This window comes from Xiphophorus maculatus, unplaced genomic scaffold (assembly GCF_002775205.1).
Source record: "Xiphophorus maculatus strain JP 163 A unplaced genomic scaffold, X_maculatus-5.0-male Unplaced_Scaffold_BN000159F, whole genome shotgun sequence".
NCBI lineage: Eukaryota > Metazoa > Chordata > Actinopteri > Cyprinodontiformes > Poeciliidae > Xiphophorus > Xiphophorus maculatus.
The window spans coordinates 73,994-99,548 of record NW_019369760.1 but is presented as its reverse complement, the minus strand read 5'-3'; the positions used below and the strand labels follow the sequence as shown (position 1 = coordinate 99,548).

At 42.6% G+C, this 25,555-nt stretch overlaps 1 protein-coding gene across 1 annotated transcript; it reads right to left on the bottom strand.

Moving 5' to 3' along the window:
• Positions 1-660: 660 nt before the first annotated feature.
• Positions 661-24,817, bottom strand: LOC102228937 (melanoma receptor tyrosine-protein kinase). The gene is made up of 26 exons (XM_023330044.1): positions 24,652-24,817; positions 14,369-14,511; positions 13,657-13,861; positions 12,775-12,909; positions 12,627-12,695; positions 12,421-12,539; positions 11,125-11,266; positions 10,775-10,888; positions 10,573-10,699; positions 9,992-10,065; positions 9,814-9,907; positions 9,432-9,743; positions 9,232-9,322; positions 8,837-8,994; positions 8,724-8,756; positions 8,132-8,279; positions 7,892-8,014; positions 7,703-7,801; positions 6,151-6,336; positions 5,678-5,833; positions 5,514-5,589; positions 4,442-4,588; positions 4,262-4,359; positions 3,913-4,050; positions 2,304-2,394; positions 661-2,146 (listed from the first exon to the last, which is right to left on the bottom strand). The coding sequence occupies exons 1-26, from the start codon at positions 24,740-24,742 to the stop codon at positions 1,812-1,814; spliced, it is 3,504 nt and encodes a 1,167-aa protein (XP_023185812.1). The 5' UTR covers positions 24,743-24,817; the 3' UTR covers positions 661-1,811.
• Between the last annotated feature and the right edge of the window lie 738 nt (positions 24,818-25,555).

The window sequence follows — 25,555 nt, the reverse complement described above, 5'->3', positions numbered from 1 at the left end:
ACTTCCGTACAAAGCCTGTCGACAGGCTCATCTCTGTCACGCTGTGGAAATCTTTTAAAATCCTCGTCGCCAGTTGTGATATTCTGGGGTTGGAAAGAACAAGCAGAGGGAATGTGGAGACGAAGTCTTTTTAATGGTGGAACGCAGGAACCGAACAGCTACTACAGTACAGTTTTTCTGGCTAACCCCACCTAATAAGTTGGCCTACTAAGAACTATACCTAGAACAGGTATATCTGTATTTCTACCACTAGGAGCAAACAAACCACTCTATTACAAAGACTATTTTAAGTAATTCTTATTTCACGGACTTCCGTTTTAGCACGTCCGCATTTTATTAGTCACATAGACACTTCCGGTGTGCAGGCAACATGTTAGCAGTCGCTGCAGAGCTATTAATATTAATAATGCTTATAGAATTATTCATACGTCCTTAAAAGCTTCAACAACGACACAGGATTTAAGCTGGATGTGAAACTTCAGAAAGAACTCAAAGGTAAATTAAATCATTTATGTGTTCACCATAATGTTATGTAAACCTTTAGTGTTTTTATATATATATATATATATATATATATATATATATATATATATATATATATATATATATATAGTATCTTATAGATACTAAGTATAAAAACCAGCAACCACAGTCAGAAACTTCACTTTGTTTTTTTTTAATCAATAAACATTAAAGACAAACAGAGACTAGCAGTAATATTCAGCAGCAGGACGTCAGGGTTTGGCTCATTTGTGTCAAGTAAAGCAAACTTTCTTTCAAAAATTCAACAACACAAACAATCAAGAGTGAATATTTCAAGTCAGACAACAACAGGAGGTTCTCCTTGTGCTACAGTTTGGACTGAAATGGTTCCGTGAAGTTTAGCTGAACCGCGTTCCTTATTCCAGATTACTGAATAATCTTTAAAAAATTAGTAAACTCTTCAAATCTCCCCACCAACTCTGATGTTTAGTAAAATTAAAATTTTTCCACTTCATCTCCACGTCTCCTGTCGACATGCACACAGATTTTGGTGAGATTTTTAAAAACACTGATGTATCTGTGGGAACGTGATGTCCAAAGAGGATTAAAAAACATGGTGGACATGTCCTCCTCTGTCCTTCTACAACCTATAAAACGGAACCATTTGTGTTATTTCGTTCACCCAACGTTGTCTTCTACAAAATTTCAATTTTAGTAAGCTTAATTTTATTTCCACCTGCTCTTGCAAGGCTTGTATAAAATTGTTCTGATAGAAAACCAACAGATTGTGTGAATGCAGATTCTTTTTTTTATTACAAAATGGCAGTTATAAATATCTGGAGTAGAGCAGTGTGGCCTGAGAATCCAGTTTCACCTGTTTTCTCTTATTCTGAAAGATTTAAGGTTGCATACATCATGTTGACTGACAGTCAAATCATATCTTCAGAAAACTTAAATGTTTTCAGTTCATGAATGTAAATGTTGGAAACAGAAGCGCCCAGGATTAAAACATCTGCATCGTCCTGCAGCATCCAAACCCACATGTGAGAGCAGGAGAGTTGAGCGAGTCTTTTTTAATGTAACCTGAATTAGCTTATGTTTTTACAGTTTATCTGGGTAATGTTCATTTTCCAGATGCGTTCATCCCGTCAGCTTAGAGCCAAAGATTGGACCTTTGCCTGAAGGAACAGGAAGTTCTTGTTCTGTTTCAGTTCCTCTGGAGAACCGACAGTGAACCATCTGAGTTAAATCCAGTTATCTGTCCAATTTAAAACAGACCACCGTTTATCTGAGCAAAGCCACAGCTTCAGTCGGAGCGCTGCTGCCCCCTAGCGGACAGGAGTGTACAGTGCGCCTCCCTGTCCCAGGTACTCCAGGTTCTCTGCTGCAGGGAGGAACATGCCGTTCCCAGTGAGCGCTCCAGTCTGCGGTAGGAAGGCAGCCTGGTAGCCGGCCTGGTAGTCGGGGTCGTCCATGCTGCCACTGGACACCAGGGGGAGCGAGTTTTGGTTGGTGTTCAGGTACTCTGGTCTGGCGAAGTTGGTCTCCGCCTCCTGGGAGGACAGCGACACGGGGCCCCAGCCGTCTGTCAGGTCCTCGTAGTTGGGATTGTAGATATCCGACAGCCTGCTGCTGGTTTCACTCCCAGGCTGGTTAACGTACTCTGGAACACAAACATCAGGAAGATTTATTTAGAGCCTGGACTCGGTTGCTATGGTGAAACTCCTTGTTTGCATCTGACTCGTATCCTGTCTGTTTGACTCCATTATTGTGATCACTTCCTGATTTCTTGAAGAAAGTGATTGCTGGTCAGAACCTACCGTGACCATCCAGGTCTTTCTCCAGCGCGTTCTGGGTCGGGTCGGAGATGTTCCGGAGAGTGATGCTGTTCTCTCTCACTGGATGTCCATTCTAAAAAACACACACAGTTCAGATGGATCAGTGTCCATGTTGGATAAAACATGCCCATTATTTCACTTTACGTATTGTTCTGCCCCCTGGTGGTTGGCAGTAGCAGGACATGTGTGTTAACATCATAGACATAGTAAAGAGTAAACCCCGCATTGGCTGCACAGGAAATACGGCGGCCATCTTGGAGCCGTCGTTCCTCCTACTTGGCTAAACCAAAACAGCAGAAGAAGACTCAGCACTGCCGGATATTTTTGTTGAGATCGACGGACTATTTCCATGAGATCTCAGGGGATAACGTTTCACAAGTAAGATGAACATATTATTGTTTATATTTTATAATTAGAATATTTTTATTGTATTTATGTCCACCATGAAATGCCAGCTAATATTAGCTTTAGTGCTTGATGTAACACCGGTGTTCAGTCCACGCTATGAAGGATAACTGAGATTTTGTAAATTTTCAAAAAGTTTGAATTATTCCCTAACGTTGATTGAAATTATTTGACACAAGAGCGCTATCTTAGAAATAAAACAATTTTATTTATAATTATAAATATATTATTCTAATATTATGTGTTATAACAATCCAAAGCAAATATTACACAAGTGGCAAAGAATATTATTTATATGTCATTCTTTCACAGAAGTAAGACACCAAATCTTCTGTTTTTATTTTGAAGGTTTCATAAAGACACGATGTGAGGAAGAACTGGGAAATGTCTTTAAGGAGAGACGGATTCACTGCTCTACACTCATCAGGTGAGAGAGCTTCTTTACTGTCTACGGCTAAAATCCCAACACCAACTATATTGTAAATTTGAAAACCAGTTAAAATATAAAACACCAAATGTTGATAAATTTATGGTAAATATGTGAATAAATGGAATGTTTTAAATATCTAAGCTGCAAAAACAAGAGACAATGAAAAGAATTGAAAGAAGGAACAAGAAAAGTAATTAAGGAAGGTAGGAAGGACAGGAGAAGAAGGAAGGAAGGAAAAAACAAAAGTACAAATGAAAGAATGACGGACAAAGGAATAAATAAATAAAAGTTTCTCGTTTCCCTTATTCAATGAGACATGAAGACAATGAAGGATTGAAGGACACAAGGAAGTATACTAAGAAGGAACAGGAAAGAAGGAAGAACATGAAACATGGCCAAATGGAAAAGCAGTTACAAATACAACATCCTCCACACTTTAGTTGTTTTTGCTGATCCAGACCTGGAAAGTTACTGAAGTTAAAGTCCAGATTTTCCCAGACTACTCAGAAATCCTGATTTATGTAATTTAATTTTGTGGCAACAGTTTTATTAGCTGGTCTTATGGTTTTATAAGGATCAGATTATTGAGACACAAATTCAAATGAAAATCTTGACAGCTGTCTGTATGAGCGGCAGCCATGTTGGATTCTGAGACCCAGCCGGTGAGGAACCTCGGACTTTCCAGGTCAGAATGAAAACTCCAGAAACTCCAGGACTTGTTTCAGGTTGCTGTTCGGTTAGCATCAGAGTTTTTACCGGCGGGATGCAGGGCTCGCTGCCCTGGCGGTTTATCCGTTTGTATGGCAGCAGGTATTCATCGGCGTCGACCACGTCGTCATCAGAGCTCAGCAGGCGGGAGAAAAGCCTCCGATCAGACAGACTCGGCAGGTTGCCCTGGGAAACAAGTCAGAGGCAACCAAAACAGTCAAATATACTTTATTATTCCATATTTGATTAGATTCGCTTTTTAATGTTCAGTTACTTAATGAAAAACATTTAGATTTTGATTTGAACTCTTTGGATATATTTTCTGAAACATAAAGTGAAAACCCAGAATTGTTCTGTTAGTGTTTTATAGTAGGGTCAGGTGGGGGCAGTGGCGTACCTGTATGACCAGGTACCTGGACGGGTCCCGGGCCATCTGGGAGAACTCGCCCACCAGCTCTCTGAACCTGGGTCTGCTGGACGGGTCGATCATCCAGCCTGCAGGGAGACGGGGACAACACACTACCATGAGGAAACAGCCCAGCCAGCCTGCAGCGCCGCCTGCAGGGTCAGCTCTTACACTTCAGGATGATCATGTAGACTTCGATGGTGCAGATGGGAGGCTGCGGCAGCCGCTCCCCGTTCTCCAGCACCGAGGCGATCTCCTTGGCCGGGATGCCGTCGTATGGTTTGGATCCGAATGTCATCAACTCCCAAACCGTCACACCTGCAGAGACAGGAGTGACTTTAGCTTGGTTAGCCTAGCCTAGCAATAACACCGCACAAAAGGAAAAAGAACAATTTTCTCATTTTCTGCAGGAACACACTTAGCCATTTATAGTTAGAATGACTCGTAGCTGTCCTGTCAACGGACTCGTCTACCTGATTTGTGGACCTCAGGTAGATAAAATATCACCTGAACTTTGACCCCAAATCCCAGATGAGGTAGAAAGGAGGCTTCATGGATGCAGAGCAGAGAGAGAAGGAAGAAGTTCAAGTTCCATCGATCATATCCCCTACTCCAACATCTTTCTGACCTCACAGCCAACCAGAGGTTTAAAGACGAGCAGCAAAAGCAAATGAGGCGGATTAGCAGAGTATGCTAACGGATGGAGTCATCCAGGATGTGTTGCTATGTTACTAATGTTTCTGGTGCCTGGATGTGGAGCTGTTAAGCTGCAACAGTCTCCAGTCAGAGGCTTCTTCAGATTTGTGGCTTGACTGACTGCTACTGGAGCTCCATAAATGAACGCCACGTCCTTTCAACGTAAGATGGGATTTTAGCTAAACTAAGAGCCCTAAGTTTTAATTTTTAGTAATACAAATCACTCATTCTAATTTCAAACAGGAAAACTGGTAAGATTTCCATGATCAGATTAAATATAATCAGGAATAAATCAATATAATCAGGGTTACATGCTAACACTGATGTTCAGCATCTGTTCAGTGTACAAAAATCTCACTCTGGTTTGAGTCTCAAGCATTTAACATTTTGAACAAGAGATGATAATGTGCAACCAATATTCACTAATAGTGTAGAAGTATTTTATTCAGTCTAAATCCTCTGGCTGTGCGGTTTCAGATGTTTAAACCGGCTAACAGGAAGCAGAGGGTGAAGGCAGGTAGGTGGCGCTGTGGGGACGATTCCTCACCGTAGCTCCACACGTCGCTCTGATGGGTGTAGGTCCACTGGAGGATCGACTCCAAAGCCATCCACTTAATGGGAACCTGCTCACAGAGATGCAGCAGTGATTCATCTCTGACATGTTTTCAGTCCGAAGAGCAAACAGAAACCAGTCAGGCATTGCCATGGCACCTTTCCTCCGTCGGCTTGGTATTCCTTCTCGTCAGCCGTCAGCAGCTTGGACAGACCGAAGTCTGTGATCTTGACGTGGTTCGGGTTTTTCAGCAGGACGTTCCTGGCTGCCAGGTCGCGGTGCACCAGGTGGCGCTCTTCCAGGTAGTTCATCCCCTGAACCAGCAGGACACAGTGTGTCATTTAACAAACCAGAACTAACCGCTAAATAGATAAATAAATATTTGAATTCCATTATTTTGTCCAGCTTATCATGAAATGTTGATTTTAACTTTAAGTCAGTGTTGGGAAAAGTTCCCCAGACCGTGTGATCCAGAACAACCCAAATTCACTCTAATCTCCTGACCCAGTTTACATTTTCCCAGCATCTAAACATTTCAGATGGGACTGAAGAGATTAACAGTCCTTCATCCTGATGCGTTCAGGTTAACGAGCCTCAGCAGGATTACCGAGCGCCGATGTTCCTGGCTCACCTTGGCGATCTGAACACACCAGTTCAGCAGCCACTGGCCACAGATCCGCTCCTGGTGCTGCCGGACGTAGTCCAGCAGGCAGCCGTACGGCATCAGCTGCGTCACCAGCTGCACGGCCGACGTCAGGCAGATGCCCAGCAGGCGGCAGACGTGAGGATGGTCCACGCTCGCCATCACGTACGCCTCCTGCAGGGAAACCCGCAGAGTCACAAACACCAACAGTCCATGAATATCACACAGTCATCAGGTCATATTTAATAAAGAATTAAAACCTGGAGCGTCAGAAACACCGACGGTCCATAAACACAACGGCAGAGCAGGTCAGAAATATCATCTGGTCATCTTTAATAAATAATTACTTTATAAAATAAAACACAGTTTGATGCTATATGTAAGAGTCATATTCACTTCATTAATAATGAACTATTTGTGTACATAAATATGCAGAGAAATACAAAAGTATGAATTGTTTTAGTTTAATAGTCGATAAACAGAAGAACTCTGCAGATATTTAGCTGGTCAGATATATTTACTTAATTAAAAAGTCCTTTATAAATCTACAAAGTAAGAGCTATGATGTGATGTGGAATGTTTGTTCCAAAACTAATAAATACTGCATTATTTTAAAAATGTATAAAGTAATTTTAAATCAGAAATTCACTTTATGAAACCACAAAATAACATTAATTTGTTCATATGCCACATTAATTCTGATTTATGCAACAATATTAAAACAGAGATGGCAGAAAGACAAATAAATATACATTTTATTTATCTTTTTGCTCTTTTTTTATCCTTTGGTTTTTGAATTTAGCAAGTGAAAATTGTCCTAATTGAGTTCCCTTTACATCCAAATGTCTGCACTTGCTAACATTTTCTGACCGTTTACTTTTGAACTTAATATTAATTCTGAAAACATTTCAATACAAATCTCAGTTTATCCAAATGGTTACTGCTACGCTTCACCTTCTGTTTTGTGACAGAAGTTTTCTGTATTTTCTATGTATTATTGTCCAGTTTAACATGTTCAGAGGTATTGTGGCTTAACATCCATTCCCATCAATCACCCGTTAACTGTGAATGCTACATATGCAGCATATTGTCATATGATAGGAAACAGCAGCTCTTAGAGATGTGCTGCACGGATGAGTCCTACATTGATGTACAACATGATCTCTGATGGTTTGAAATGAAGGACAGAGGCAGGAGAGTCCATCAGGAAACTGTTGAATATCATGTTTAAAGAATCCCAGCCAGAATGTAAATCCATTAATATTTCTCTGCTAATGAATCACATCAGCCTGTGGGATCAGCGGTAAGCTCTGGACTGGTTTGTGATTAACGATGAGAAAATCTGGGCAGAAACAGAAACAGTAATCCTAATAAATACTGGTGCTGTCCAAAGGGAACAGACCCAACTTCCAACTGAACCTTGTTCTTTCTGTTCAGAAGAGCCAACACAGTTAAAGACGTAAAACACAAGACAAGATGAAGGTTGGAGTCCCACCACAGCTCTTGAGCAAACCGAACCAGAAGAGAAGCAAAGCCTTACGTCCAGAACTTCCTGGTTGACTTTCGGTGACGTAGACTCTCTCAGAACTTTGATAGCGACTGGGATCCGGATGTTTTCTCCGTCAGGGTTCCATAAACCCTGAACAGAGAGGCATGAAGTCAGTTATTTCATCATCTCAGGAGGAGAGAGTTTCTAACAAGGTCTTCTGCTTTCAGCCATCGCTGGTACCTTGTAGACCGTCCCAAATGCCCCGGAGCCCAGAACTCGGTCCTTCTTGAATTCCGTCTCCTTCAGGATTCTCAGGAAGGCCTGATTGGGAGCCTGACCACTCGGAGTCAACGGCTCCACCAGCTGCAACATGTCCAACAACATCAGACACAACCAGCTTTGGAGTCAGAGAGTTTGTCTCCGTTTGACATTCTCCAGTCACTTCCAACGCCAGAGTTGTGTTTTAAGAGTGACGCTCACCTCCTTCTCTTGGAGCAGGCAGCGTATTGTCCTCTTCCGTTTGATTCGCCGGCGCCGTAGTAGAACCACGATGAGCAGCGCCACAATTACAGTGATCAGGAGTCCACTGACTAACCCCACTGCCAGAGAGGAGTGGGAAACGATATCGCTGGTGGGAAACAAAGAGACCAAAAAACAGATGTGTCAAAAAATGGTCGGGTTTATACACTTTCTTATCCATACTGAACGAAATCATCATGTGAACTTCCAGGGTCATTTACATCGACATAAACAGATTAATTCCTGATCAATATGATGTCATTATTTCTATCCTGCTCAACGACTCACAGGAAGGTTGATTGGTATGAAGAAGGCTAAGCTAACCCAACAGACTGATGCTATGTTTGGACAGAGCATTGCTAATGGATTTGGTGTTGATGTGTAAATTATTATTATTTTTTATTTTCTCTGCAAAGAAGTTGGTAAGTTCACTACAGATCCTGTTAGTTCAGGTGGTTCAGTTCGTCAACCAGTCGACTGTGGCAAATAAACTCAGCATTGTTGATGTTTTTGTTTATGATTCGCTCATGTTTTGCTGTATTTGTAGTTTTACCGTCTGCAGCCAGACAGTCCAGGACCAGAACACCTGCAGACACAAAGACAATAAAATAAACCTTCACTTATTTTCTCTGCTGGTTTAAACTTCTCATGATGAAGAGGTTTTACCCTTGGGTGCAGTTCTGATGACACGGCTGGCATTGGCCCATCTTATCCGCATATTTCCAGATCAGAGTGTCTCCGTCTCCCAGTATGCCGTGAGGACAGCGAGGGATGCATTGGGGGCCATCTTGAAAGTGTGCACTCTTGGAGCAGTTGGCTGGCCCCTGCACAAAAAAGGGTTTACTACTCAGAGATAACAGAAATTCATGCAAAGCATTTAATTCAAATTGCAACAAATTATGGCAAAAGGCCAGTTTATGGAGTCAAAGAGAGTTTCATCTCAGACGAAGATGAGGAATACTTTTTGGATATGCAGTGTTTCTCCTGTGAGTAAATGGATTCTGAATTAAAATGTAAAAGCTCTAATCTTTCAGACATTGGTTGAGTGGATGTGAACTCACCGGACCGTAGCAGGTCAGGCTGTCAGTCTGCACCAAACACTCCTGGTGACACTGAACACACCTGCCGTTCACCTGGGCCTCTCTGGGTTCACTGCACCAAGAAACAAAACAAAACAACTAAATTCATGCAAAAAAAGTGCGTAAAGAATAGTAAAATTACGTCAGAACTATAGCTGATGTACAGACTGCAGGTCTCTCACCCCTGCAGCAGGTTGCAGGATGCCACACAGCGCCCCCCTCTGTCCACATGCAGACAGGAGACACACATTGTGGGCCCCGGGCCCCAGCAGCCATCCTCTGAGCACTCGTTGTTGCAGGTTTGATTCTCAGTCCTGGCGTCATACTCTATGCTCTGGTCCTCAGACCGGAACAAGCGCCTCCAGTTGATGGTGTTGGCGTAGCGCAGCTGCAGCGTGTTCTTCAGGATCACATTCCCAGCGCTCACCTCCTTCAGGGAGCGCAGACCGAGCCACTGCAGATGACTCACCTGAACCACCACAAAGCTGAGCCCTCTGGGAGGAAAACATCACTGTTGGTCCACAGCTGGGAAAACTACAGATAGAAAGAAACACGGAAACTCACCTGGAAAACGTAGTTCTTCCTCTGATAATTTCCAGGTTCTGGAACACCGACAGAGACGTCATGTTTTCAGGCCACCACATGATCACCAGATAACCTGCGACACCAACAAGCTGAACTCTGAGGCTGGTTTCTGCAGACATGTTTCTGATCTAATGACAAAGCTAAGAGGAAAACCTACCAGTGATTTCCTTCACTGTCGTCAGGTTCCACAGATGCTCAGGATCCATCGTCCCGATTTTGTAATGTGGATCCCTGGAAGAACAGCCGTTACATAATCACAGACATCAGAGCAGGATATTCAACCAGAATCAACACTGGACAAAAAGTCATGTACAGTTTTCAGTTTGGACAATTAAACTCTGTATTTCTGAATCATATATTGTTTCTCATGTTGGCATCAATCAAACATTCGATTATGAAGCTTGGTAAAACTTTGGTCATCCTGTTGAACGTGACATGAGAACTCCTGGACTCATTTATGGCTTATTTTCTGAACCAGAGCAGAACCCAAACACTGATCTGTGGCTCACCTCCATTCAGAATAATAACTCTTACTGAATCCATTTGCCTGGATTAATCAGTTGGAAGGAGCTTTCATTTTCAAGATGCAAATTTAAGAGGAGCCTCCGATGGACTGGCGACCTGTCCAGGTTGACCCCTGGAGATCGGTACCTGACCCCTTCCTGACCCCACAGAGGGTCAGAATGATGGATGATGGAAGGACAGAAATGTAAGAAGAAAAGGTGAAAATGTCCTCACCCTTCAAAGGAGTTCCTGTTGAGGATGATGTCGCCGTTGATCTTGGTGCAGTTGCTGAAGGACCTGATGTTGGTTGAGTTGACAGCAATAGTGTTGCTCAGAGACCCGATTCCAATTCCATCACACACTGCAGAAAGGACAAGAACAACTCTGGGAATCTGCGCAAGTATGTGTGTGTGTGTGTGTGTGTGGGTCGGTCTACCTTTGGGACAGACTCCGTCGCATGGCTTGCAGCTTCGTTTGCCATTCTCATCTACCTCAAGCATTCCTGCACTGCAAGAGCGAACACATGCGCCCTCTGTCACCACGTAGTTACCTGTGAACAAAGACAAACATTAAGGCAACATCAGAGACTAAACAACGGGCGACTTACTGACAGACGTTTACCAGCTGCAGGACAGATCTAATCAAGCTGCATTTTCAGGAACCTCAAACATCGTCACATAATCAGTTCTTCATCTGAAGTGAACTATTTCTACATGTAACACTCTGCAGTATACAGAGGCCACTGAAGTCTGGATGATCTGATATGAATATGTTTTTTATACTTACTAGGGCATTCCTTGACACAAGCGGCTCCGAAAGTGTACTTGATGTTGGGGTTGTCCACCACCTGGTGGCTGACGATGTCATAGATTTTCGGCGGAGGACAGGTGTCCTTACAGGTTCCATCATCGTTGAAGTCCCTGCAGGCCTGCACAAAGAAACGAGGAACAAATGGAGTTAGAAACTAAATGAAACCAGAATAAAAATGAAACAAAGACTGAACATGAGCCGCATGTCTGTTAGCTAAACAGTAGAACGGATCTTTGTGACTCACAGGAAGCAAAACTCTTTGGAACTGTTGAGAAGGTTATGTCTGAGCAGAAAAAATTTTATAAAAATCTCAATGAATTTCCACCGGTGATAAAGAAAAGTTCATTCCAAAGCCCAGATAGGAAAACCCACTCACTACCTCCATGATGAGCGCCTATGTTCTTGTTCTTCTTCTGGCTTGTGACTTTTAGACCAAAATACATTGTTTACACTTTTTTAGCTGATATATTGAATATAACCTGGATCCATCCATGATCTTCTACTTAATCCAGGTGAAGCCCAGATTTCCCTTTGCCAGTCACTGGAGTCAGCTCTTCCTGGGGGCCAGACATGGGTGAAGGAACATAGACCGGTAAATCAAGAGGTTAATTTTTTTGACTCTGCTCTTTTTTCACCACAACAGGCCAGTACAGCGCTGGCTTCACTGCAGACGCAGAACCAATCCACCCATCAGTCTCATGCTCAATTTTCCCTTGTTTGTGAACAAAACCTCGAGATATTTCAGCTCTTCCACTTGGGGCAGGACCTCGTCCCTGACATGGCGAAGGCACTCTGCCCTTTTCTGGTCAACACTCGGTTGCAAATCCCTCCAGTTTAAACTGGAGATCACGTTCTGATGAAGGCAGAAGAACCACATCGTCTAGATAAAGCCGATCCTCAAACAATAGATTCTTAAGGTCTGTGCCTAGAAATTCAGTCCATAAAAGTTGCGAACAGAACAGTTACAAGGGGCAACTCTCAGTGGAAACAAGTCTTTTTAACCTCTCCCAGCTCTTGCACCAGTCTAAACCTAACAGCCTGAATCAGAGGACCTGTAACCTCACCCTCCTGCAGTGACCTCACAGCTGAACACATTCTCCAAGTCCATAAAGCACCTGTAGACGGTTTGGCTGAACTCCCAGGCTTTTCCAAGTAATTATGGAAATCAAGAATATTAGTTCATGTGGTGATCAGTAGCAACATTCATGGAAAAAGTCATTGAAGTCAATAGTACTTTTACATGAAATGTGATTATGATCATCTGATACGGACCAGACAGTCTGTGGCTCTGGGTCCGGTGCAGCCGCCAGCACAGTGTTCGTTGCAGCAGTCGATGGGTTTGGGACCGCGGCACCTCCTGTTGCACTGCTCGGCACACAGCAGCTTGGTGACTAACGGGGTCAGAGGCAGATTCATAAACTCACTCAACACAAACAGCCAGGATGGTGGAATGTAAAAGAAACAGTGGAAGACTTTACATTTCTGGCAGTGACCTGGTCCGGGTGCCCAACACGACCCATTAACACAGCCGGGGTCACACTTCTGACCTGCAAACACATTCATGTTACCAACAACGTTCTGCCAGGATGAGAACATTAATGAATATTTTAGAAATGTTTTCCATACATTGGCGTTCAAACGCGTGTGGTATGAGGTTCATGGTGGGATTACTGGTTTTATCCACGATATCCCACCAGTTGATGGTTTCTATGTTGCACAGCAGAGGGTTGTGGCTGACCTTCACTCCTCCTGACAGAATCTCTGTTGGAGGCAAACAAACCGTAACAATGAATTTCTGTAAAAATATAGGTTTCACTCAACAACTGAAAAATTATTCATGATGCATTTCAGCCATTTTAAAAATACATTCAGGATGAACAAGAGACTGAACATGGAATCAGAAACATGACAGCAGACACTAGATTAGATGCCGAGTCGATGTTTCCATCCTTGAACATTGAACAAGAACCTAAACAATCTGGAGGTTTATTCATGAATGTGAAATTTCTGACCAGAGCTTTTTCTTTTTCACTAAACCTTTATGATTCTGTAAAATATGTTATGCATAAATTTGTTAACCAGCCACCAAAAAAGTCCAGCATTATGAAACCATGCGTTCACAGCAGAGGTGTGACTCAACCAAACCAATCAAGGTGAACGTCGTACGTCATCAGGCACAAAGTGCCAAGGAGCGGTCTGTTTCCTGCTGTCAGATCTCAATGTTCTGTTGAAAGAAGACTTTCAAACGATCCTGCAGCTCCACCCACTCAACCAGCTGCCAGGAACTCCAACTGACAAACCTTTATTTGCGCAATCCTGTGGGTTTTAAAGCTCCTCCAGCATGCCTTGTCCTACACATTTATGACACATCAGCTAATATTCCCTCAGCTACAGACTTTCTCTGCAGTTTCTGTTGGTTTGGGACACATCTGTAATGTTGACCCTTCTCCTCCTGATTGGTGACACTTGCTTGTGTTTCTAACATCGTCCAGAAGCTGCTCCACCCACCGGTCAGGTTGCTGAGCTGCAACTGCTTCAGGCCAACCTGGTAAACATCTGGTGATGACGGGTTCTTTTGGTAGTTGGACATGACTAGCAGGGTGAAGTTGCCCTCGTAGAGATTCTGTCCTCGGATCAGACGCAGATTGACCAGAGGGATGGTGGACACCTCGTTCATGGCGATCAGGACGTAACCCCCAACTTCCTGGATGGACTGAAGAGGCAGAGAGAAAGAGCTGAAGACCTGAAAAACTATCCAATAACCTTCAGCCGAGGCATTATGACAGGGTTTACATTAATAAGTCTGTTCAATATGTTATAAGAAACAACTGGAAGCTCAAATCCCAAATTAATGATCACATTTAAAATAGGTTTTATCACAAAAGATTGTTTCTTGAGTTTAGGAGCCTTTCTGTGCCTGAATGATTATTCATTAGAGAAACAGATGAACTACTGAACAAAGATCAGAGGAACATCTGCTTGGAATGAAAACAGAGATGATGTTTGGATCAGGAGCTTTGTTTGCATGTCAAAACCTTTCAGAAGATAAAAATGTAAACCTTAAAAGAACAAAGGACTGAAAGTGACGTGATCAGTTTGACATGTCAGGTGTTGCAGCGTCTTTAGAAACTTTATCGGAGTTTGATCAGAAACATGTCCATCCGGAGGAAAACCAGCGGCGCCTGACGTAGCGTGATGACGTAACATGGACCGGACTCACCTGGAGGAAGGAGAGGTCCTGGTTCTCCTGGGTGTAGGTGATCTCCAGGTTCTCCAGAACCACATTGCAGCCGGAGTACATCTTCTTCATTTTGAGGTAGTGATTGTCCAGCATGGTCATCTGGTTGCTCGTCCCCTGGCACACTGAAAGCAGACACAGAGTTCACTGCAGTTCCTCTACTGGCCACTGAGTGGTGCCGTTTCCCCGGTAACCATGGCAACACAGAGTTTAAGGAGAAAAGATTCAGTTTTAATCTGCTGCAAGATTAAAATCTGAGTTAGAATAATTTAGTGAGAAATTTACTGCAGCATCAAACTTCTGCTCTTAGAAAATTACAGGCAGGTGATAATTCAGAGACTTAAAAAGTATTAGCTCTGTTTTAGATTTTAAAATTAATTATTTCTGGTTAAAAACCAAATATTAATATGAAACAAACTAAATTTCTCTTTATTATGGGAATCCAAATATCCAATTTCATCCTCACTCTTCCTCATTCTTCAGACGCGTGCCGATGTTTTACGGTTACACCCTCTGAGTTGTTCAGGTGAAGTTTCCACTCAGACAATTAAAGGAGCATAAAGAGACGAGGCCAGAGGAGTGGCACATCCCAGTAGCAAAGGCTTAGAGGAGTTGAACAAGTCAGAGAGGAATGAAGCTCTGCAGGCTCACGTCTCTGTTAGAAACAAACTGGCAGCTCAGGAGTCAGAGGTCAAGGGTCGGTAAGATCTCTGAGTGGGTTCTGCTTCTGAACGGTGAACTGAAATCAGTTCCTGTCTCTGAGCAGAACGACTGACATTTTGCTCTGATACAGCCACACAGATCAGATCGAACCATTTCAGGAAGGAAGGAAGCCATGTTGGAACATCAACAGACTCGGCATCCTGATGACAGTCAGAACCAATCATTAGGCCAGAGATCAGAATCAACGAGTTTTACTTTTATCAGCTCTGAACTGGGATCAGCAGTACATTTTTTGAAACTCGTTAAAAGCATCAGAACTAAGAACTTCCACCAATTTCTATCCTTAAATGCATAAACTGAAAGTAAAAATCAGATGCAGGTGAGAAACTTTAGCTTTATTTTTTCCCATTAGGTTTCAAAACGACGTTTCTAAGCAGTCAGGCCTAAAAAAACTGGAAATCAGAAAAGTTGAGACATTTCTGCTGGGAAGGTTCATACCACAGCTGGCTGTAACTAAATCTAAAGGACAAATAACTGAATGATGGTCTGTTCAGGTTAAAGGAGGAGTTATTGGTGACTGGAGGCAGATCGGAGCTGATGGACCCCCGGTTTAATTCTCCCAGGGCCCCGCTGACCTTTGGGCCCCGCTGACCTTTGGGCCGGCCCTGGACGGTCCGTCCACCAGATGAACCAACGTGTGTCCAACACTAACAGCTCAGAGATGAACGGCGGTGTGTTCAGATGTTTCTCCCTGATGAAACTGATGAGTCTTTCCTCTGAACTCTGATTGGCTGACTTCCTGCTGTGATGTCACAGAAACAACACAGCTGAGCTGGGAGTGATCCTGATTGGCTGCCGGCTGGCTGAGGGGCCGTCCCATTGGTCGAAGCCTCATGGGGAACGCTCCACATCTGGACTCAGACGTAATGACTTTTCTTATTTATTTATTTATTTCCATCTCCATTCCTCCTTCTATCATCTATCTTGATCCTCTTTTTTCTTCAGGCTTTCCATCTATTTTCACTCCTTCATTCTTTTCCTTCCAATCTGCTTTCAACCCTTCTTCCTGTTTCTCTTTCCTCAGTGCATCTCCATCTGTCCATCCGTCCTCCCACTCTCCTCCCAGCTGTCTCTCTTCTCTCCCACTTGTTTATTCCCATCCCTACATCGAAGATTCCCAAACATCCTTATTTTCCTTCTCTCCTCAACATCCGTCTGCTTTCATTCCTCATTTCTCCTTTTCTCAGAGTCTCTTCTTCAAACCGGTAACATCTCCAACCTGGAAGGTTCATCAGAATTCCCTCCTGCCGAATCGTTCAGTTATTCCAGAGGAATCGGTTCATACAGGCTGACTGCAGGCGTCTGGTCCAGTTTGTGTTGATTTCACACGGTTCTGTACAGAATCACAACCAGAACAGAACCGGACCAGAACTCGGCCAAAACAATCAAACATGAGAGGAAGAGATAGATGAGCTCAGAGAAACTTCAGCCATGAAACGGACCGTTTCCTCCATGGCAAACTAAACTAGTACAAAAATATTAATTATTATTATGTTTTTTCTTTGGTGGATATTTCTAAAGTAACTGAAACAAAAGTGAATAAAAACCATCATTTTAAAAATGTGCCAAAGCAAATGTGGCGACAAGCTAAAATATTCTGAAAGACGATGAATCTGATCATGTAAATCCACAAAGCAGCAGTCAGGGAACAAAATGCCATAAATTCCTGAATGTTTTCATCTCTGGATGTAAAACGACAAAATAATCAGAACGTTTAACGATCCAAGCCGACCCGTCAGCTTCCAGCTTCAGATTTCCAGACCATTGTTAAAATACTGAGGATGGTTCTGCACAGACGGAGTCACATGGAAACAACAAAAACTTCTTTCCTTCCTGTTTTCTATATTTGCTGGTTTTATTCCCTACAGTGTGATTTTTCCAAAACTAAAGTGTAGTCATTGTTCTCTGAGTGGCTGTAAATTCTGTAAAGTGCCAGATAACTCAGTCAGCTGCTGCAGCAGAAACATCCCTGTCGGGTTTGAATAGAAAACTCAGTGGAAGGTGAAGTGTGGTGATAAACAGTTTGTTTGTTCAGGAACAGGTCGGGCCTGTCTGCGTCTGCTGCAGCTCCTCTGAAACCCGACGCAGGCTGAGAGTAAAAGATAGAACCGCGTGACGGAAAAATTCATCATGACAAACATTACAGTCACAAACTAAAGACTAAGAGTTCATATTCATGTTCAGCTCCATCAGTGCAAACACACAAAACCTTAACAAGTGTTTAGTTACACATAATGCATGATTCAGAGGATTTAACAGCAGGATCATTATAGCATTACTTACACAATATAATAACACAGTTGACCTTCAGTTACACCCTGTTTTGTCCATTTTAATGTAATTATGCACAATTATAAAAACAATGAAGCTGATGTACCAAAACAGGAAATATCACTGGAACATCCCAAAGCACAGCTCAACATTTCATCTGATGTGTCAATATGAAATCTTGATGGTTTTCTATTCGTCACTGAACTTCATATTAACAGTTTTTCTGTCTGTGCTGCAAAATGAAACTTTTTAAACTCCTTCCTCTTTTCTGAAACCCTAAAAGTCAAAATTTTCCACAAAAAGCGAAGAACTGAGGCAGACGGACCAAAATGCGTCACATGTTGGTTTAACACACTCCGTTCTGTTATCACATGTGAATCTCTGCTTGTTTTACTCGCTGCCATCAGATTAGTGGAAATGAACGTTCCTGAAACTCTCGACCTGCAGCAGATCACAATCACAGCGCCGGCCAATCAGAGCCAAGATGGTTCAGCCTTTTTCTCAAAAAACACAGGAGATGGAGGTAGAGATAAGAATCACACACAGTTCTTACAGGCTGTTTGATGGAGCAGAGAGTAGAAAGTGGCTCGATGGCAGCAGATTATTTTTGACTGGAAACCTTAAAAAGTGTCTCTAATGAAAGTTTGCTGACATGGAATCGATAGTTTTACGCTCTGACCGCCTGCAGCTCCAATCAGTGGAAACGTTTGTCGTTTCAAATCGTTCTGGTTTTAAACTGCAGTTAAAAGCTTTTATTGATTCGTATGAGAGGCAAATCGACTGACCTCGGCTCTGACCTTCCAGATGAACTGATTCCAGAATCATCTTTAAAATCCACCAGCAGGATTTTGTTAAGTTTTTACTCATTTCTGGTTGGGTTTAACACACAGCTGAGGCTGTAAAAACAGATTCAAAAAATAAACAAAGTCTTCAAGAGAATCTATAAAATACAAAAAGCCTAAAGATCCAATAAAAACCCGGATTATTCCTGGAGTTTATGACTGAATGACTCATAGATCAGTTTATTGTGTTTAAAACGTTTTTCTATAAATGTTCATGAACTGAAAAAGAAGCCAAACAAAATCCAGGAAATCCGAACAAATCCACCGAGAACCAGGAACCTGAGCTGGTTCCAGAAAACTACAAAAATCTATTTAAGTGAATAAAATGTTTTTTATGAACCTCAAAAAAGCAGCACTGAATAACGGAGTTCATTGTGGTTTGAACCTAAACCAAAATAATCATCATTCTGATTTTCTTTGTCGTCACAGACATTTCTCCTACTTTAAATAGGACAATGAGTTCAGATGAGTCTTTGAAAAGTAACGACTGCATGTTGTTCCCCTGAGTGTGTCTGCAGGTTGGTGACCTTGACCTCTGACCCTCGGTGTTGGACTGAGACAGAGATGTTCTCTGATCAACAGCTGAGAATCTGCAAAGTCAGATTCAGTCTCAGCTGATCCGACCCAGAAAAACACTCAGAGCTGCTTCATCCTGCAGGATGGAAGCTGCAGCTCCATGACCTTTGCTCCTGAAGGTCACAGCAGGTCGAATAGGAAGCGGGTCGATTTCCCTGAACAGAACCGGGCAGAAGAGAACCTGTTGGAACATCAGCAGCTAATCACTAAATCTTCCCTGTGTGGATCGTGTTTGACTTGTGTGAGCGGGGTGTGTGTGTTAGCAGTGTGTGTGAGCGGGGTGTGTGTTAGCGGGGTGTGTGAGCGGTGTGTGTGTTAGCGGGGTGTGTGTGAGCGGTGTGTGTGTGAGCGGTGTGTGTGTGAGCGGGGTGTGTGTTAGCGGGGTGTGTGAGCGGTGTGTGTGTTAGCGGGGTGTGTGTGAGCGGGGTGTGTGTTAGCGGGGTGTGTGTGAGCGGTGTGTGTGTGAGCGGTGTGTGTGTGAGCGGTGTGTGTGTGAGCGGGGTGTGTGTTAGCGGGGTGTGTGAGCGGTGTGTGTGTTAGCGGGGTGTGTGAGCGGTGTGTGTGTTAGCGGGGTGTGTGTGAGCGGGGTGTGTGTTAGCGGGGTGTGTGTGAGCGGTGTGTGTGTGAGCGGTGTGTGTGTGTGTTAGCGGTGTGTGTGTTAGCGGTGTGTGTGCCTTGCCTGCAGCGCTGTGCGCGGCTCGGAGCGAGACGCTGCTTGTCCTCGGCCTGCAGCTCCGTCTCTCTCTGAGGAAAATTCCAGCATCGGTTTCATCCTGACAGTTAAACCGTAAAGCTGCGTTTCCTGAACACAGCAGCTTCCTAGAGCAACCGGGTCGGGGTTCTGCTGCAGAACCGGGTCGGGGTTCTGCTGCAGAACCGGGTCGGGGTTCTGCAACAGGCAGATTAGCAGCCGTGACCTCTGACCCAGTGCGTGTCGCGGCAACATGGATCCTGAAAAACTGCGCGGTCACGGCTGACGAAGAAAACTCTGCAGGGTTCAGGTTTCCATGACGACTGCAGCTTTAAGATAACACCGAGGCTTCAGTGAATTCCTCAGAGTCATCATCATCGTCATCGTCATCATGGCTGTGAATTGACCTGCTTCAGGTTCTGCTGGTCAGCAGCTGGATTAATCCTGAGTCTCCGAACCTCAACATGTTTCATCTTTCAATATTCTGCCTCATAAAAGTCCAGATTTATTTCACAAGGCAGGAAAATGGGTAAAAATGGGAGTAAAGAGCAGAAAGAAGAGGACTGGAAGCTGCAGCAGCAGAGCGACGGTGCTGCAGCAGAGCGACGGTGCAGCAGCAGAGCGACGGTGCTGCAGCAGAGCGACGGTGCTGCAGCAGAGCGACGGTGCTGTAGAGTGACGGTGCTGCAGCAGAGTGATGGTGCTGCAGCAGAGTGATGGTGCTGCAGCAGAGTGATGGTGCTGCAGCAGAGTGATGGTGCTGCAGCAGGAACTGATGGATCTCAGGAATAAAGAAACTCTGGAGTCTTTTACTGGTTTCTGTCCTGATTTGTCAGATGAAGAAGAACTGCTGCCCTCCAAACATCCAGAGTTTCTGATTAAATCCTGATCAAATAAATCTGTCAAATCATCATTTTAATGATTTTAATGATTCACCTGCTTTAACACTGTATCAGAGTTTTTATGGCTCAGTGTTTCGCTGAAACACGTTTAGTTTCCTGGAATCAGACGTTTCATGTTCGGCTCAGAAACATTCATCCAGAAAAACTAAAGATTAGAAACCAGAGATGGAGGCTGGAATAATAAATACAACACAAAAATCTAATAATTTAGTAATCAAACACTAAAAGGTTTGTTTATTTCTGTCTAGTTTTATCTCTGTTTATTTTCTGTTAATATTTTTTGTTTCTGATTCATGGTCAGAACCAGAAGCGGCTCTGAGAGCAGAACTCTGCAGCTGCAGGTGTGAAAACAGACGGCGCCGTCCAGCCAGCAGCTCTCAGTGACCTTTGACCTCCTGGGTCTGATCTGCAGGTTGTTGGAACCGGGTCCGGTTCTCTGCCCCAAACAAACCGCCTGCATGTTGCAGAGCCTGTTAAATCCTGCGGACCTTTTCTCAGCTCCATAACTGACATTCCTCACATTCCTGGCAGGAAAATCCCTGGAGTTGCATCAGACGGCGACAAACCGTCAGAACCAACAAACACCAAACCCTGAACCCACTGGGTCTGGTTCTGGTTAGCCCGCCACTCTGATCCACAGATCAGAACAAAATAATCCCACCGGGGCGTTCGGCTTCTTTAGCTGAAGATCATTTTTATAGATTTTAATCTGAATCTGTTTTTGTTCAGAAACGCTGCAAAACGACACAAAAGAGAAACATGAAGAACTGAACAGAACATCCAGCATCACAGAAACATGACAACAAGGTAACAAACTGGGACCCAACAGGAGAAAGACACAAAAAACTCATTAAAGACAAAATGTGTCAACGTGGAAACCACAAAGAAACCAAATCCAGGAAGAGAAACTAAATTAAACACAAAGTCTTAAAAATAAAAACTGACAAAAAGTATTAAAAAATAAAACTTCAGACTTCAGGCCCAAGAATCCATGTTAGCAGATAAACTTTTCCTCAGACTGATCAGCTGACAGACAATAAATTAAATTAGTAAAGTTCACTAAGCCCCGCCCCTTCTGAGCCACGAGCCAATCAGATCTCCAGGATCCACCAGATCAGCTGAATGGTTTTTCTTTTTCCCTTTCAGTTAAAAAGTCCTGCTCTTTATGCCAACAGCGTTGCTGTGGTTACCATTTAAGGTTTTCAGCATGTATCTGTTTTCAGTTGACAGCGGCCCCAATGAAAAACAAGCACAAACACACACACACACACACCCCTACATAAAGCCAAGGTCCTTCCAAAGAGTCAACACACACACACACACCCACACACACACACGCGCACACACACACACACACACACACACACACACACACACACACACACACAGGCTGTCTGATCCTGGGATCTTCAGCTCCAGACTCAACAATCAGAAGTTTTACTGAAGTTCAGGAACAAAAAACAAAAATCCTGATAAAAGCAGAAAGTGAAGGTTATTAACGCCTCACTCAGCTTAACATTAATGATTTTAATGTTGAACATTTTCACTAACATAATAAAACCAGATCTGTCTCCATGACAACACAGTTTGTCTCATATTTCTCTCTATTTGCTGTAGTTAATTAAAGAATCGTTCCGGGTCGTTGAGCCACTTCAGGTTTTATATTTCAGGTGAATCCATTTTTACCTCAGACTCCCAGCATGCATTGCGCCACACAACGTTCTGGACAGCAAGCTAAGCATGATGAGTGTTTCTCTAAGTGAATCACATGTCTGGTCATATTTCAGAGGGTTTATTGTTAATTATTTTAAGGTTGTGAGTCGATGTAAAGGCCGCGCCGTCCCTTTAAGAAGCTGTTCTGGAAGGAGGATCTCAGTCTGAGTCAGTCTGACTTTTCAGAGCCAAACTCCTGCAGCTTCTGAGTCATTTCTGCTCCTGATCCAGAACCTTCACAGACCAAACCGGAACACAGCAGATCCATGTGTTAGAACGGCCTAGTCAAAGTCCAGACCCAAATCCAGCTGAGAATCTGTCACAAACTTTAAAACAGATATGAACAGACATTCTCCATCTGAGTTTATGAAGCTTTACAGAGAAAAATGGGCAAAAGTTTTTGGTCTGCAGACGTAAAATCTGGAGGTTAAAACAGAATCAGTGATAAAAATATTTACAAATATATTTTCTTTACTGTATCTAATATTATCTGTGTTGCTTCGTCTCATAAGATCTTATAAAACAGCAAAACCTTCTGATTGTAACCAAACATGGAATAATCTAAGGGTGTGAATAATTTTATATTTAGTCTGAACTTCAAAATGTCTCGAGATGCATCCGGCGTCCTCTAAAACCTCAACAGGTTAAAATAACTTTTATTTCATTTCTGGAAAACCAGAAGTTTCTGGAAAATGTTCTGAACTTTCCAGACGTTCTGCTGCTTGTTGATCAGCCAGGATTTAACTTTAAACCGTCTTCCTCCTGAACGTCCTGCAGGAGAATTTCTCTGGATCCTAGAATTTCTCTGTCTGAAACGCAGACAGCGGTCCATTCAGAACCAGAACCGTCCTGCTAACTGAATATCTGCCAGACAAAGACTTGGTCCTGTCAGCTGCCTCTCAAACAGCAGAGCTCAACGATCCTCATTGCTCCCTGATTTCAGCCGAACTGATTCCATCGCAGCGAATCGTCCTGGTTTTATTCTCAGACGATGACGAGGATTCAGTTCCTCCATCTTCCTCTCACTGATCATTTCAGCTTTAAATAATGAAACATCTAAAGGCTGAGAGTTTCACCAGAGAACCGCTGAGTCCAGATCAAACCCAGGAGACCATCGAGTTGGACCCAAAGAGCCCAAACGATCAGAACATTTAAATTCTGGAAGAAAACCCGGTTCTGATCTAAACCCTGACGCTCAGACGGTTCTCAGAACGACACAAACTGAAAGACCAGATTCATCCTGAATTATAAAACTGATCAACCAGAAAACAAAACTTTTTACTTTACATCAAATCATCTGATAACATGATTCTTGTTCAGGAAGACGTAAAAATTTACCTTAAAATCAAAATATGCAAATAAAAATAAATATCAAAAAACACGTTTGAGTTCCTCTAAACTTTCAGCTTCAGTTTTATTCATGAAGTTGTAATAAAATGTAAATATCAGCAGAAATAACAATATTTCTGTTAAAAACATCAAATTTCTCCTGAACTCACAGCAACAGATTAAATTCACTTTGATTTAATTATTCACTAAAATCTTCATCACTAAAAGTTTCACAGAATCTGAAGGATCCGAGACGTTTGGTCCTGAAATGATGTTTCTGTTTATTAATAATCCAGACATGGATCAGAAAATCTGATCTGATTTTTCTTTCATTCAGAGAAAAACTGAAACATCCTCAGATTCATTTAAATCTGTTTTATTCTCCGATGTTTGATCCTCTATCTATTTAAACTGGACCCAATCAGAACCGCTGGGTCGGGTTCTGTTGGTTTAGTTAATCAGAACCTGGAGAACCGCAGAAACAAACCAGCTGTAGAGGAAATAAAGTGATAAATGTTTTCAGAGGCAGTTTAATGTCTGAGTCAATAAATGATTATTTATTTTAAATAAATATTTTAAATGTATTTAGAATAAAAGTTGGTTGATTCACAGTCTGGAGGTCAGAACTGGAACCTGGACAGATTCTGATCAATAATAATAACTGATAAACTGATAACAACCTGCAGATAAACTTTATCAACCAGAAACAACAAACTGAATCTCCAGAGAAAATTTATTTTCTCCTGAGAAAATATCTGAGAATCCAGTGGAAATAAAAAGTGAAGCTGAAGTTTGTTGAGATTCTGGATCAGAACCAACAACAGAAACGACTTTAATTCTTTAAGATCCTCAACATGAAGCAGATTTTAAAGTTTCTGTCTGAACTTTTATTAAATCTGATCATCATTTCTTTACAGTTTTACTGCAGACATTTAAATCTTGTTTTAAAGGTTTCATCTCATGTTGGTTCTGATCATAAAATGATCTAAAATCATTTTCAGTTTTAGAGAAATTATTTTACAAACCATTTAATTTATTGAAATAAATGTTTCATATTATCAGAGAAAGGAAATATAAACAGAACTTTTCTCAATAACAAGTTTGTGGAAATAAACCTGAACTCAGTGAAACTGCAGAAACATGAAGGGAACAAACGACGGAACCTGTCAGAGCAGAACCGATCCCGATCAGAACCAGAGTTTGAACCCGCAGCCTCACCCTTTCTGTCCGGGTCTGTGCTGCAGCAGCGGCTGATGCTGAGCAGCAGCAGCAGCTGCAGCAGCGCCGCTCCTCCGCGCAGAAACTCCATGAAGACGGTCCGGTTAGAAACTAGAGTCCGGCAGGTCGGACTGCTGCTCCATGCGCCGAAGGTGTCAGAAGTCCTCGCAGCGCTCTCATTATATAAGGTAGAGGGGCGGGTCCTCAGAAGAGGGTCGGGCCAGAAGAGGATGGCAGGACAGGGAATGTCAGAGTTTTCTTCACCGACAAAATATCGAGCCAGCAGCGAGATTTTCGGAACAGTTCTGAAATCCGATCCCCGACTTCCGTCATTTTCTCAGACCAGGCCTCAAATGGGAGAGCCAGCATGGTTCTGAATATACCACAGTCCACATTGAAAGCCTCCAACACAAACAGGTCTGGGGAATTCAGGCTCTCGCCCCTCCGTCTGCTCGCCCGAGTCTTGGGTCTAAATGGCCGTTTTGGTCTAATTTTGAATTTACCCTTATATTTTCACCATAAAAACTATTTACCTTACCTTGTTTGGTATCATTCTTTTCAGAACATCCTAAACTTTGTGATTTTACAGTGTTTGTTTCATTTTGACAAAATTTATTATCACATTGGAGCAAAAAACACACACAGAAACAAAATCCGAGTAGAAAAAATATTGATATTTTTACTATAATATTCACAAAAATGTTGAACAAACCATTTTTACAGCCTAACATGAAAAGTTTTTGGGTAAATTTTAAGAACTTTTGTACAAACTTAGTAAAAAACAAATTACTAGTCATATTTTCACCATATTGTGGGTAATTTCCCAGGCGTTTTTTTTACAACTATTTACAATATTTGCAAAATGGGTGCCACAAGACAAAACAAATTACTTGTGCCATTGTGC

What these genes read in the sequence shown, in the direction of transcription:
- LOC102228937 (XM_023330044.1), bottom strand. Translation starts at nt 24,742, where the DNA reads ATGGAGTTTCTGCGCGGAGGAGCGGCGCTGCTGCAGCTGCTGCTGCTG. An exon ending in GGAAGAACTACGTTTTCCAG is followed by an intron (nt 9,744 to 9,813) that starts GTGAGTTTCCGT and finishes TTTTCCTCCCAG; the next exon opens with AGGGCTCAGCTTTGTGGTGG. An exon ending in GCGAGCCCTGCATCCCGCCG is followed by an intron (nt 2,395 to 3,912) that starts GTAAAAACTCTG and finishes TGTGTTTTTTAG; the next exon opens with AATGGACATCCAGTGAGAGA.